General features: G+C 30.6%; 1 protein-coding gene across 1 annotated transcript; it reads right to left on the bottom strand.

The window, feature by feature from the left end:
- Positions 1–3,010: 3,010 nt before the first annotated feature.
- On the bottom strand, positions 3,011–14,751 carry LOC111717594 (regulator of G-protein signaling 20-like). The gene is given in 8 exon segments (XM_023493094.1): positions 3,011–3,222; positions 3,587–3,680; positions 4,136–4,242; positions 9,063–9,141; positions 9,143–9,185; positions 10,180–10,244; positions 10,717–10,779; positions 14,540–14,751. Coding segments are annotated over 7 exon segments (501 nt in total). The 5' UTR covers positions 14,596–14,751; the 3' UTR covers positions 3,011–3,222; positions 3,587–3,592.
- Positions 14,752–15,040: the final 289 nt, after the last annotated feature.

The raw sequence follows: 15,040 nt of genomic DNA, 5'->3' as shown, positions 1-15,040 counted from the left end.
CTGTATATTATTATTAATTCATTCGAGGCGAGAGAAACTGCAAGGAAAAACACTGAAGGATAAATGGCTTCACATAGATTCAGTTTGCTTAAAAAAATTCTCATAAATTTTAAGACAGGGTCGACTTTAAAGTGTCGCAACGCCTTGGGCTTTGATTTTACCGCTCTAAGTTACTTATACTTTTCTGTAGCACTTTACATTTACATTTTAGCACTGTAAAGCACTTGTTGATAGTTTTGGTTTTTAAAGAAGTTATTTGCAAAATTATTATCGATGTTTGCGTGAGAGCGTGAGACCTTTAAATCACAGTGGCTGTACATCTTTGGCAATATTATTCCAATCTAAGTATTGAAAACTTAAACCACAAAAATCAAACACAAACTTGATAAAGTGTAAGGAAAGCGAAGGTTTGGAATTGCGCCTTTGCCACAAACTCTGATTTTTAAATCTCTGTTACTTTATCACTCTATGTCGTTGACTTTAGATATTCTAATAATCTATGAATTCTGTTAGATCAGATAATCTAGGTTTGAAATATTAAAGTTTTACACCATCAGATTGCAAAGATATATGAGTTAAAAATTTGAGTGTCTGGCAAAGACTAAATTCTTTTGTAAAACGTGTCAGATCGGTTCAGCCGTTTTAACGATTATTGGATTCAAACAGACCAACAATCCATATTTACAAAGAAATGTTATGAATGACAATATTCTTTTAGTTTTGCTGGAAATCCATCAGTTTTAAATATAAACTGAATCCTCTGTAAAAATATATTAAAGGACTTCACAACAGTATATAATAGTGTGGAAGATAATGTTGTTTTTCTACCTTAATAAGTGTTTAATTCTGATAACTCTACATTGTTTTAATGATGTAGAATTGCTTAAGAGAATCCACAATTGAAAATAATCTGTTTTAAAATAGTAAATATAAAAAGCAAAATAATGCTTTAGGCTCCGTAAAGAAAGGTCTAAAACAAAGATAGAAATATAGAAAGTTATAAAAAGAGTTCTATAGATAGAAATATAGAAAGTTATATAAAGAGTTCTATAGATAGAAATATAGAAAGTTATATAAAGAGTTCTACAGATAGGAATATAGAAAGTTATATAAAGAGTTCTATGGATAGAAATATAGAAAGTTATAAAAAGAAAGCTAAAATTATTCATGGGTGAATGAAATATGACACCCAAACAAAGAAAATGCACATTTTTTGTCTTTACAATACAAGCAACTCTCAAACATCAAAACAAAACTTAATGCATTATCTAAGTGTCAGATATCTTTGTTCTGTGAGTTATTTTGTTAAAGTATAAAAATAAAAACTGAATTTGTCGATAAAAGGAATTAAAGATTTGCCACAAACTTTACTTGTTTTTCCCATCTCTTTGCAACCTATGATGTCGTAGACCTTAGCTATTTTAAACTATCAATCTGTTAGATGAAAAAATTCGAGTTTGTGGCAAATATTCAATTCCTGTATTCGTGTCGTTGTCACATCATAGAGATAGTATTCCTTGGAAAGGAATTGAGTCTTTGCCACAAACTCAAATTTTCTAATCCTTATACCTTTGCTACTTGATGGTTCAAACTTAAATTATTTGATCTAACAAAATTCATAGTTTGAAATATCTAATATACATGCCATTAGGTTGCAAAGATAAAGGGATTCAAAAATCGGAATTTGTGTCGCAAACTCAAATTCTTTTATGCAGATATTGATATCGACTTTATGATTTTAAGTAGTCCAATGAACATAAAACACAGCAATTGTGCAGGGTACCCAGACCCATTTTACTTTTTAAGTTGATTTTTAAGCTGCAAGTAAAGCTATTTACTTTATAACAACATCAAATACACATCAATCTTCTTTCTATTCCACATATTTGAATGTGTTTGAATCAATAGATATGGAACTATTTCCAGTTTGCATGAATGATTCTGAAAGAATGTTGATCAGATTTTATTTGAAACATGTGTCCAGAAATATTTGAAACATGTGTCCAGAAATATTTGAAAAATGTGTCCAGAAATATTTGAAAAATGTGTCGACTGTCTGTTTAACAAAACATTTTTAAGCCACTGCACATGCTTTAAATGCTTTATATGCATAGAAACATATTTGATTTTTTAATAGTTAAGTTTTTAAGAATAATCATGATCAGAAACCCATTAAGATATTTTTAGCTTTATTTTTTACTTTCGACCCCCGCTAACATTTGGGAACAAATATGAAGGATTTTTTTACCAACTAATTCCTTTTAACAATATATAAATTTGGCTTGTCTATCTGTTTGTTTGTCTGTTTGTTTGTATCCAATAAACGTCAAAACGGCTGAACCGATCGGGCCCAAATTTTTTGTGGGACATCTAGGGACCCCAGGGAAGGTTTATGAATGATCAAAATTTCAAATATTTGTCTCCATCAAAATTCGATCTTCGTTAAATTTTTGAAAATTTTGAAAATCCACAAAATTTTTTGTGAAAATCCGCGAATTATTTTTGTTTTGTTTTACGAAGTGCACAAAGAGAACATGTTCACAATTAATTTAGAAGATGGGCGCGAAGCGCCCTCTCAGGCTATATGCTTTTCTGTCAGGATTTTTTTGATAGTTTGTTTATATCCAATAACATAAAACGGCTGACCGGAACGAGCCCAAATTTGTTGTGGCAAATCACGACCCCAAGGAAGGTTTATGGCTTGTCAAAGTTGAACAATTTAGCTCGGAACTAATTGTTAACATTCATCTTTTTTTTAAATGCACCAACCTTAACAGAAAAATCCGCAAAAATTTTATAAAAATAAAAAAATGGCAATTTTCTGAGAATCAAAAAACAGCTTAAATTATTAGAATGAAAAGGGTCGCGAAGCGCACTAAAAGCATACTAATTTTTTAATATTTCCTATCGCTAAAAACTCTCTAAATCTCAAAATATTAACTGTCAAATTTTTATATATTCAGTCCTAAGAAGTTTCAACAAAAAGCACACTAACAAAAACAAAAATAAATTGACAAAATCATTGGTTTTCTTTTAGACTAGATCTGTTTTAATACACTGTACATTTGAACATTTTAAATAAATAATACTTCTTTTTAACATTTAGAAATAGATATATGTATAAATAGTAAAACAAAATAACAGAAGTTTAGAAAACATTCGGTTAAGACGGATACGTATAAAAGTTTAAACCAAGAGTTTCTTCTTTTGTGCGCTTAGACCCTAAAATAGAAAATTATGTTAATTATTTTTATTTTTATAGTTGGAAAATATTTTCATTGTTGGAATATAGTTTAGCCACAAAGGGTCAGAATTAGAAGACGACCTGAAACTCATGAAGTAATATTATCCCAGGGTTGAAATGTCTTCTGTCTTGACTAGTTTTTTTTGTGAATTATTAAATGGTTTAGAAAAGAAAGAAACAAGTCTCATCCTTTATGGGTAACCCTGTAACGATTAAAGTAAGACGACCATGAGACGTCATAAATCAAAATCCCGCGGTAAAATATGCAATCTGCGCAAATGTCACATAAATCTTTCAAAGTATATAAATTGAATATTTAAATGATAAATTAATGTTATTGACCTGATCTTATGAAATGTTGGGCGGGGGTTCAACCCCCGTAGACCGTAGAAGGTCTTTGTATACACTGGAGTTCACAAATCGAGAATAGGAATCCCTAAAAAAGTTGCAATTTATTATTAATTCTTTTAGCATAAAAGAACTTTAGACGTAGATTAGAGTGGTTTACATCATTTTAACAAAATTGGAATGTACAATTCACATTGGTACCCATTAAACTTTAATAACTGAGATATTCTTATTTATCAAGCTGAATATTGATATTTTTAAAACTGGTTTCTCAGCTGCAGTAGTGATTTATGAAAGTAAATGAAATTTAAAGATTTTTTAAGATTTTATAATGATACTGAAACATTAATACTTACCATTTTTTACATTTCTTTTTTTTATCGAAAAATAATTCTTACCAAATGTTGATGATAAATGAATACTGGAATTTTTTTACTTTTTATATTTTTGTTTTAGGTTTTTTTTGTTCTACAGACTCTGTCTTGGCCCAATTTAAAATTTTGAGAGGGGGGGGGGGGGGGGGGAAGCATGATTAATTAGTACCTGTGCATGAGGGTGTATATCTGCAGTTGTGCTTCGTCGAAAGTGTTGTGACTCGGAGACATCATGTTTTTGTTGATGATTTCTCGGACCCGAGAATCCAGGCTCACCTACAGATAGATAGATATTCAGATCATAACATTCTGATAGATAGATTGAGAACATATTATGAGATAGATCTATCTTTAACGTATTGGAAACGGGTTGATCAAATTTTTGGCTTTTTGCAAATGGTGCAAACTATTTCTCTTATTGGCATTTATCCTACTTTTTAGTCCTTTTCATGGTTTTGGTCCTATTCAAGGTTTTGGTCCTTTTCAAGGTTTTGGTCCTATTCAAGGTTTTGGTCCTATTCAAGGTTTTGGTCCTATTCAAGGTTTTGGTCCTATTCAAGGTTTTGGTCCTATTCGCCAATCGCAAATCAGGAGACGTATAGGACTTTCTTATTGGGCAAAATAGACTTTTGATTCGTTTAAGATCTTAACAGGGTGTCCCACAATAAAATGGTTAAGCAACGAATTAAAGAATATCTTTGATATTTGATATTTGATATTAGTTACCTCATAAAAAAGTTTTCATGAAACATGTCTAAAAAGCTTGAGCCGTGATCGTGAACACTTTTTATATTTCTTCTTCAAAAATCAAAGAAACCTTTGTTGATAAATTGTTTTACAATTTAATCATAAAGGTTTGATACCAAATTAATTCTCATGTACCCTGTAATATCCGGAATAAAATATTTGATCTCAAACTTTTATTTTTTAGGATTACTGATTTTTTCAAAAGTGAAAACGCTTTAAAAAAACGTTTTAATTTATATGAAGGTCTGAGATAAGAGTGTATTCAGGGAAAGGGAGAATACGCCCCTTATCAAATATTTATAAACTCACACTTTTTTAATTTTATGAAAATTTGTAATTAAAAATTGTTGAAACTTTATGAAGTTTTTTGCTCTAAATTATTGAATGAAGAATTTGGCAAAAATTCCACTCCTTTCGCCAGCCTGATATATAGCCTTGAAATCAAGAGGAAGGGAATTTTTTTATATATTTTGTCAATCAACGAGGTTATAGTATAAAGAGTGACGGATATACGCTAATCTTTAACAGAGCCCAAAACTTAAGACAGGGTATTGTTATGAAAACCAGTTTTAAAACCCGGGTTTTACGAAGGGGGTTAGGCAGTTTTGAGGATATCAATATTTTTGTTATGAAATATTTTTTTATTTAGTTTATTCATATTCTCCATTTTTGTCAAATCTCTTAAATAAAAATCTACAAAATGCCGTGTACTACACTTTCAAAGGTCAATCTTTATATTACAGTACGCAAGGGGATTTCTGAAAATAATTTGTTTCGCTTAAACAGAAATTGGTTTAGAACAGAGATAAGAGAGTTACAGAGATCGAATGAAACCTATGATATGCGATATTTTTCAAATGTTCCATGACCAATCAGGAGACATATATATTCAGGATACTTTTAATAGGAAATTCAAAATCTTCAAAACCAGACAAAATTCATAAATGTTATGTTTTATGTGTTTAAAATTGGAGTATTTCTTTAAAAGTTGTAAAACTTAACCCCTGAATGTAACAAGTGGCCGTGAGATGTCAGTCACAAATATTACATGGAACCAAAGCATGGCGTGCCGGGACACTATAGGCCTGCTCAGCATATCCAGGTAGAGTGTATGATCTGTCTGTGTAGTCTGTGGTTTAAAATATAGAAAAATTAAATGGACTATAAGCATTCAATTTCAATTGATCTTTTCCGTTTACAGAGAGGCATGTACGGTACTCACCGGTACCTGTAAATGCTATGTTTGATTAGGAATGTATGATATCCATAATTTTTTCCCATTCCCATTTTTTCAAAATGCCGATGCATGCGAGGCATGAATTTGTTTTCCATATAACTAGGGTTAACCACTGCTCTTTTACAAAATGAAATATAACGTTTTTAGAGAGAGACGTTCTAAAACAATCTTTAACAGAGTAATACTTCATTGTTTACAAACAATTCTGAGTAAACTAAGTAAAATGAAAGATACAGCCAATCTCACATATATGAATACATTGCAAGAGCGCATGAAATGTCGTCTTGAAATTTATTTAAAATTCATTCATCATTGGTCTGCACAAAACGAAAGCTGCTGAGATGCTTGCAGCTTCAAAGGGTTGACACACGGATATATAATAGAATGGATGGATCATAGACGAGTTTCGATGTAATTTTCTGGGTGTTATGCAGTACATTGGAGTTCTAGCAGACAATGGACCCTGGACCAGCTCTTGCATAATTCCTTTCTTATTTAGCCAAACAGTTATATTCCACTGAATTTTAGAAGGTGCGGGGGATGGTTTGTTTAAGTCCCTTGTGTAGTTTTCAATGTTTAAACTTTATTTCAAAGATAGCTTAATTATCGTTGCCCCCCGACCTTTTTAAAGGNAAGGTTGGCGTGTAAATTTCGCCCATGCTACTCTTAGGTCATTTTTCGGGAACGAAAAAAAGATTTTATCTTGACAAGTACTATTATTTTCACAAGATATTACACTGCAGTACCTCATGTTCATACATCACAGGGCCCACTGTTCATCAACACAGCTGTACAACTTTCCTACTCTATGGGCCCTAAACTTTCCTTCAGATATTAAATGTTTGTAAACAAAAAAAATCTATTTTGAATAAAAAAAAATAAAAAATTGTATAAAAGAAACATTAAAAAAAAAACATAAATATGCCCCTAAAATAAACACAACAAATCTAGGGTCCGGTTTGCTATATCAGCTGGTAGGCCCATGGAAAAAATTACCAAAATAAAATTTGTACTGTGGCCGAGTTCAGTGTAGATAGATAGATAGAATCATATCTATAAGCGGGCCGTGGGTTGACACGATTTATGAAAATATATCCAAATATTATTGTATGTCTGTTGACAGTTCATAAGAAACTGCTTTTTATTTTTAATTCAAGGTAAATTCATAGCCCTGATATATGAAGGACAGCAATTGATATATTAAACTTGTTTTTCCGCGGCATTTGATCTTAAATATGTTATTATGAAAAACTTTTGCCTTATATTCATATATCCGAGATTCACTGTACAAAACCTCTCCAGTACTCCGAAAGCGTACTGCATATTTGATGTGTGTACTGTGAACTGCAAAATTAGGCCGTAAATCCTATATTTGTAAATGTCATTTAAATTTTCTGTTCAATTTTTGACATTAACAAAGCTCTAAATCAGTTTATTCAAAAGTTTCCATGTCTTGTGAATTTTAGTGCTGAAAGATTATTTCAATCTTAATTGACTGTAACGAGAAATTCTTTAAATATTTTCTAAATCTTAAATTGAAATTGAAAAGTAAATTTTGCATACTTTGCCACAGGACGTTGACAGGAATTGATCAAACATTTCTACAAATTTTCCTTAATTTTTAAAATTAATTCAAAACTATTAACTACGGTTGCGTTTTTTAATTTAATCTTTATTAACTTGCAAAAGTAAATTATTTTTTTATTTTTTTTATTTTTTTTATTTATGCAATTATCGACTAAAATCTTTCATATAAACAAGAGAAAATTGATTATTATCAAAACACAAAAACATTTCCAAGATTCGAATTTTATATTACATTATTTTGACAAATGATCTTTTTCCCTGCAATTTCGACCTTGTATAGTGGCAGTCTACGGTGATCCTGATGATCTTAGTTTAGTATGAGTCATGACCTACTATTAAAATGATCATGAACATAGGGTGATCTTCATATTATCTTAAAGGGACTGTGAACGCCATTTTAAGCAACCCTTCATTTGAAAACAGTAGAGCTCTTATAATTGTGTGTGCGGTCTTTTTAATGAAGATTATTCACCCTTCCATAGATTAATTTAACTAACAGATAGGACACTCATCTTGATTTCTGCCACAGGGTTAATGTGAACAATTTTCATCCTAATCTTGAAAAGACGACATCTAGTGTCCTATCTGTTATTTTAATTAATCTATGCTCCCTTCCAATCAACAGCTTAACCAAGGGGCTGGATCTTAGCTACCTCTCCGTGTGTATTAGCCTGAGTGTACACTTAGTTTGGTTTACTGATAAAGGATATTATGAGATTATGGCCTAATGATACAGTACATACCTCAAATATACAAAAAGCTCTCGGAGTACAAGTGTATGGCGAGGTTTTTTATTTTAAATTTTACTCAGATTTCTCAGAACAGTTTATTAACGATGAAATATTGCTCTTTAAAAGACTGTAATAGTACGTCTTTCTGAGAAAATGTAAATTTTAATAGTCACATGGAAAACAAATCTCGATTTAAATATTTTCAGAAGTCCCCCCCCCCGGGCACTGTAATATACAGATTGACTTTTGGAAGTGAGCTACATGGCCTGTACAATAAGCAAAGGATTAGCGTACAGTTTAAGAGAATATTTTGTATGTATATATGTGCTGCAAAAGGATGTAGTTAGCTTTGTATTGGTATATAGGACACCACTGTATGATCTTTGGTGGATATGATCATGGAATCGAATTATCTTATTCCAGTGGGGTATTGTATACCCTCTGTACAATTAAAAACTGGTTCTTAAGGATTGTGAGCGTAATTTCATGTGCCCTTAATGCAAAGATGACAATGCCCAATTAACAACGGTACCCTTAAAAACTTTGCCTGGCCAAGTATGAATTAGATATCAATGTTTTTGTTTCTTTATATTGTTTATTTTAATTTGTGGTTTCGCTGCAAAAGTGACTTGCGGATTTCTTGATTACCAATTAAGATGTTAAGGGTACCGTTGTTAATCAGACAATTCCATCTTTGTATGGAGTATCACTTAAAATTACGCGTACAGTCACTTTAATCTGAAAAAATCGAGAGAAAAAACGTTAAAATTTAGTTTTAGTTGGTGGGTACTAACCTCCCTTGGAGAGAGAATAGAGACATAATCTTCATAAATATTTCTAGCTTTCTCTTCCACTTTCTCAGGATTTCTCTCCTAAATTTTCACACCGAAGAAATTCACGAAAAACCCTTTGTCCGCCTACAAGTAGAAAATATATAATATATATATATAAAATATCAGGTCGTCTTCTTTTATATAATGTGACTGATAAAAGTGTGGTTTAGGAAGATGACATTTAATTTATTCAGCCTTAAGTTAATTTTTGTAGTGATGTCTAGTTACGTGGCAGAGGAAAGAAATATGTCGTTTTTTAGCCGATCTTTTGGAAAAATCATTGGAAAAACTAAGTAAGGATGGTGAAATAAAATTGAAAATGTTTTAAATCATAACTCAGGAACCCCGTCCCTTTGACTGATCTGCTTCAAATTTTAATTGGAGAATTCTCAAGAGAACCACGGCAATGTTCTTAGCCCGGTTTCGAGTTGAGTGGGTCGTCTTTTATAGGGAAAATAGTAAAAAATCGTTATTAAAGACCAAGTGCGGGTAAATGGCGGGAGTAACTATGAGTAACCTGGGCAACGCTGGGTTCTTCATGGACTTTAAAATAAAATGTAAAAAAGATATTTTCTTTTATGTCTGAAAAAGAAAACATTTCGGCTATTATTTGCTAAATGCGCGCGGCCGAGCGCTGCATCCATTAGAGAAGGGGGGCAACATTTTTAATAATAATCATCTTTAACCAGACTCCTAGGGTAGAGGAACAAGTTTTAAAATAGTTTCAAGTTTGAAGGAACTATATCTATATATATAAAGTTGTAATTTCTGCTTGACTGATTGATTATTTTTAAGTCCGATCATAACTCATGAACCCTTGGACCGATGTGACTCAAATTTTGATTGGGGAAAAATACCTGAGATCGTAATTTAGTACCAAGCACGGGTAAACGGCGGTAGTAACTATGAGTAACTATGAGTCAACGCTGGGTTATTAAAACATAATTAAATTTTTTGAGATAACCCTTGGGTTAACAAAGACTGGACAAAATTCGAATATTTTTTTTTCAAAAAACTATTTTTTTTTAAATTCCACGGGGAACGCCGGGCACTTCATCTAGTATTAAAATAAACTTACTTAAGCTTGACATAAGTCGTTCAAATGAATCAGCCCAGGCTTTAACCTCCGTGGAGGTCAAACTTCTGAAACAAACTCGAGGTGAATTCAATAAAAGTTTAAATTTTTTAGATTACAGCGAGTCCCATAAAACTGTGGAAAAGGAAGATGACACAAGTTTTAATTTTAAATATTGAAAATATTGAAAATATTGAAAATATTGAAAATATTGAAAATATTGAAAATATTGAAAATATTGAAAATATTGAAAATATTGAAAATACTGAAAATGAAACTCAGCAATTGTGCACTGTACACAAACATGAAATGTCCCCAACTTATTCCACAGCTTTATAGATCCCACTGTAAAAATATATTTTTTTAAATACAAGTTAATTTGTATTCATTAATTGAGACTATGTCATTTTTGAAAAAAGTTATGTTTTGATTCAGACATTATTTTATTACAAATCAGAAAATATAAAATACACACTTTTGTTAAAAAAAAAATATGAAAATTTTTAATGAATTTTTTAAATTTTTAGAAATAAAACCTACGTGAGATAATCTGTTTCTTTGTCTGAAGAATCAGGGGATGGGCTCGGAGGTTTCACACTCAAACTAAAACAAAAATATAATTTATTAAAATTTTTAAGGAAAATTTTGAATTATGATTTTGATATATACCATTTACTAAACAGTAGGCATCCTGGATTTGAAGAAAATTAAAAAAGTAAAAAAAAATCGAATTGAAGTTTCAAAGATAAACAAAAAAATTGCAAATTTTGTTAAAAGAATTTGAACCAAATTTACTGAATTTGAGCCTCTCAAACTCAAACAAAAATAGTTAATTAACATTTGAATTTTTAATGATTTTCATACATTTAATACTTGGCATCATTTAATTAATAGTTGGTATCCCAAATTTTACGAAAATTAAGAAAAACATATAAAATCTGAAGAGTGAAGTTCAAAATTAAACAAAAAATATTTGAACATATTTTTAAAAGAAATAATCATCTTATATTCAAATTTGTAAGTTGCAAAGATGTAAAATGAAAAAGTGTTCAGAGTGACAACATTTTATGTCAGACACAATTCTTTAAAAAGACAATATTTTTGTAATGCTTTCAAGTGGACACTTGGCCTTATCTGACTTTTATATTTGAAAATAAAATGTTAAAGATCAACAAATTCTCAAAGTTTCCTAGAAACTTCAAACCTTTCAAAAATCTTTATAATTCCAAGTGACCTCCAAAGGAAAGGTGACATGCTAGATTCACAACGGTACACTATGAAACTTAACCTGTGCAAAAAAGATTGATTTATTCATGTTTTTCTATCATAAAATTTTTTATTTTAAATTGCGGTTCTCTGTTACAGTAGCTTTCGGATTTATGCGATCGGAGAATTTTCTAGCTAAAAAAACGACAGTATTTTGCTCATTGTTGCCCCGATAAAGGTTTAAAGGGTTCCGTTGTGAATTGTACATGCAACTCTATAGATTGAGAGCCACTTGAACTTAAGTCTACAGCACTTTAAAAGGCCTGTAAAGGAAATATGAAAGGGGCAGTGGAGTATTCAGGAATTTGTCCATTTTTAATTTTTATTTTATTTTTAATAGATTTACGCGTTTTCAATTTATTATATCTATACAAAACGGGTAAGATGTCAAAATGAATTGATGATTTTGACCAAGGGTTCTGTTCTGCATTTTTCGCATTTTTCTTTTTATCCCTTCAATATTTGCATCTCTAGAAATCTTTCTAGGATAAAATTATATTTTTGTATTATATCGAATATAACTAAAGACGGTTTGACCTAAAGGGTGTCCAACGAAACATGACATGATTTTTTATATAATTTTTTCCATTTATTTGTCAACCTAATTTTAGAAGTAATATTCTAGAGATAGTAATCATAAAATACTTCTGGCATTTCCAAAATGTGGTTTGCCTTTTTTATGCTTTCGATATTACCGGAGATATGAAGAATTTGGTTTTGGTTTTATTTTACAAAATTTAAATCTGAACTTAATTCTTAATACAGTGTGTCCCACGAAACATGACAGCTAGTGAATAGTTTTGAATGTCTTCTTCCATATATTGTATTGGATATTAAAGACTTTTTGCAGTTTATTTTGTTAAAAAACATCTTTTCCTAAAATTTATTTTACTTTGAAATCAATTTTACTAAAATATTATTGCCATGTAATATTTTTTATCATTCTCTTTAGTATCAAACCACTTAACTTATTATGGAAGAAGACATTTAAACTATTCCACAACTGTCATGTTTCGTGGGACACCCTGTGTCTCCGGTAACATTGACATCACATAAAAGAACACATTTTTGAAATTTAGACAGAGCATTTTAACAACTATGATATGGCTATGAAAGAATTATCTATCATTTTGATGCACATTAAGAATAAGTTTTTCCCACAGTGAAATCACAATTTTTGGGGACAAATTAAACTGTTTGCACAACAAATGTCGTGAGAGTCCAAAGAGTTGCGTCCTTCGCATATAGCGAATATAGTATAACTATAGTATATAGCGAGTATATTATAACTATAGTATATAGCGAGTATAGTATAACTATAGTATATAGCGAGTATAGTATAACTATAGTATATAGCGAGTATAGTATAACTATAGTATATAGCGAGTATAGTATAACTATAGTATATAGCGAGTATATTATAACTATAGTATATAGCGAGTACAGTATAACTATAGTATATAGTGAGTATATTATAACTATATAATTGAGATCGTTAGAAGAGTATAATTCTATTAAGTGCATATTTATATGAATAAAACATTCATATTTTGCTCTAAGTTGTTTTAAGTACCAATCTATTATGATCCAATTACGCTTTAAGTCTGTTTAAATTACCTTCTAGTTAGATTGAAAGTGTATTCCTAATCAGTAAAATACGTTGTAATTATATGCCAATTATGTTTAAATTGTGTTTAGAGCTGACACACAACAAACTAAGTACGTTCTTCGTAAATGTTCTTAATACGTTTTAATTGGATTGAGTTACTACCAAAGTACATACCCAGCTAAGAACGTATGTTATTATTTTGTTTTATTTAGATTGAGTTACTACCAATGTACATACCCAGCTAACAAAATATGTTCTCATTACGTTTTATTTGGATTGAGTTACTACCAGTATACATACCCAGCTAACAAAATATGTTCTCATTACGTTTTATTTGGATTGAGTTACTACCAATGTACATACCCAGCTAACAAAATATGTTCTCATTACGTTTTATTTGGATTGAATTTATACGTTCAAAGTACATGCCCAACTAAGAACGTATGTTAATACGTTTTATTTGGATTGAGTTAATACCAAAGTACAAACCCAACTAACAAGGTGTGTTATTATTACGTTTTATTTGGATTGAATTACTACCAATATACATACCCAGCTAACTAAGTATATTATTATTTTGTTCTATTTGGATTGAGTTACTACCAATGTACATACCCACTAACAAAGATATATTATTTTTATGTTTTTTTTAGGATGGAGTTACTACCAATGTACATACCCAGCTAACAAAGTATATTATTATTTTGTTTTATTTGGATTGAATTTATACGTTCAAACTACATCCCCAACTAAGAACGTATGTTAATACGTTTTATTTGGATTGAGTTACTACCAATATACATACCCAGCTAAAAAAGTATATTATTTTTATGCTTTATTTGAACCGAGTTACTACCAATGTACAAACCCAGCTAACAAAGTATGTTATTATTTTGTTTTATTTGGATTCAGTTACTACCAGTATACATACCCAGCTAACAAAGTATGTTATCATTTTGTTTTATTTGGATTGAGTTACTACCAATGTACAAACCCAGCTAACAAAGTGTGTTATTATTTTGTTTTATTTGGATTCAGTTACTACCAGTATACATACCCAGCTAACAAAGTATGTTATCATTTTGTTTTATTTGGATTGAGTAACTACCAATGTACAAACCCAGCTAACAAAGTATATTATTATTTTGTTTTATTTGGATTCAGTTACTACCAATGTACAAACCCAGCTAACAAAGTATGTTATTATTTTGTTTTATTTGGATTGAGTTACTACCAATGTACATACCCAGCTAACAAAGTATATTATTTTGTTTTATTTGGATTGAGTTACTACCAATGTACAAACCCAGCTAACAAAGTATATTATTTTGTTTTATTTGGATTGAGTTACTACCAATGTACATACCCAGCTAACGAAGTATGTTATTATTACGTTTCATTTGGATTAAGTTACTACGAAAGTAGCTACCCAGCTAACAAAAATAAGTTGTTATTACGTTTTTATTTAGTTAGCTTCAAATTACGTACCCAACTAACCACTCTACAACAGACCACGCAGCTCCCATGCTCTGGAGATCCCGCATACAGAGTCCCTTGGAGGGGGCCCTACACTCCCTACCAAGATATATTCCCTGGAGGGGGCCCTACACTCCCTTTCTAGATCATTCTAGTAGTCTATCAACATTCACCATAGTTTAACATTTTGGAATATCTAGGATATTACGAATATATATTTTGTGATGGCTACAAATGTTGTTCATGTAAGGTAGGGTACACGTCATGGCCACTTCTTGAACTCAAATAAGCGTTGTATGAACAAGTCTGGCCCAACTGTAATGTTTTTGATTGTTTTGGATAGTTTTTGGAAGAAAAAAAATGAAAACACTTTAAAGATTTAAAAACTGTATTATATTAAAATTTGCTTTTATTAAGCTTTGCAATATATATTAAAGAGACCGTTCACTTATTTGGATAATTTAAGGGTAAACTAAAAAGTATAGTTATTCATTCATTCATTCATTAGTCTTA

The sequence above is a fragment of the Eurytemora carolleeae genome, unplaced genomic scaffold (genome assembly GCF_000591075.1).
Source record: "Eurytemora carolleeae unplaced genomic scaffold, Eaff_2.0 scaffold1586, whole genome shotgun sequence".
In the NCBI taxonomy this organism is placed as follows: Eukaryota; Metazoa; Arthropoda; class Copepoda; order Calanoida; family Temoridae; genus Eurytemora; species Eurytemora carolleeae.
This window is presented reverse-complemented; position numbering and strand designations above follow the sequence as displayed.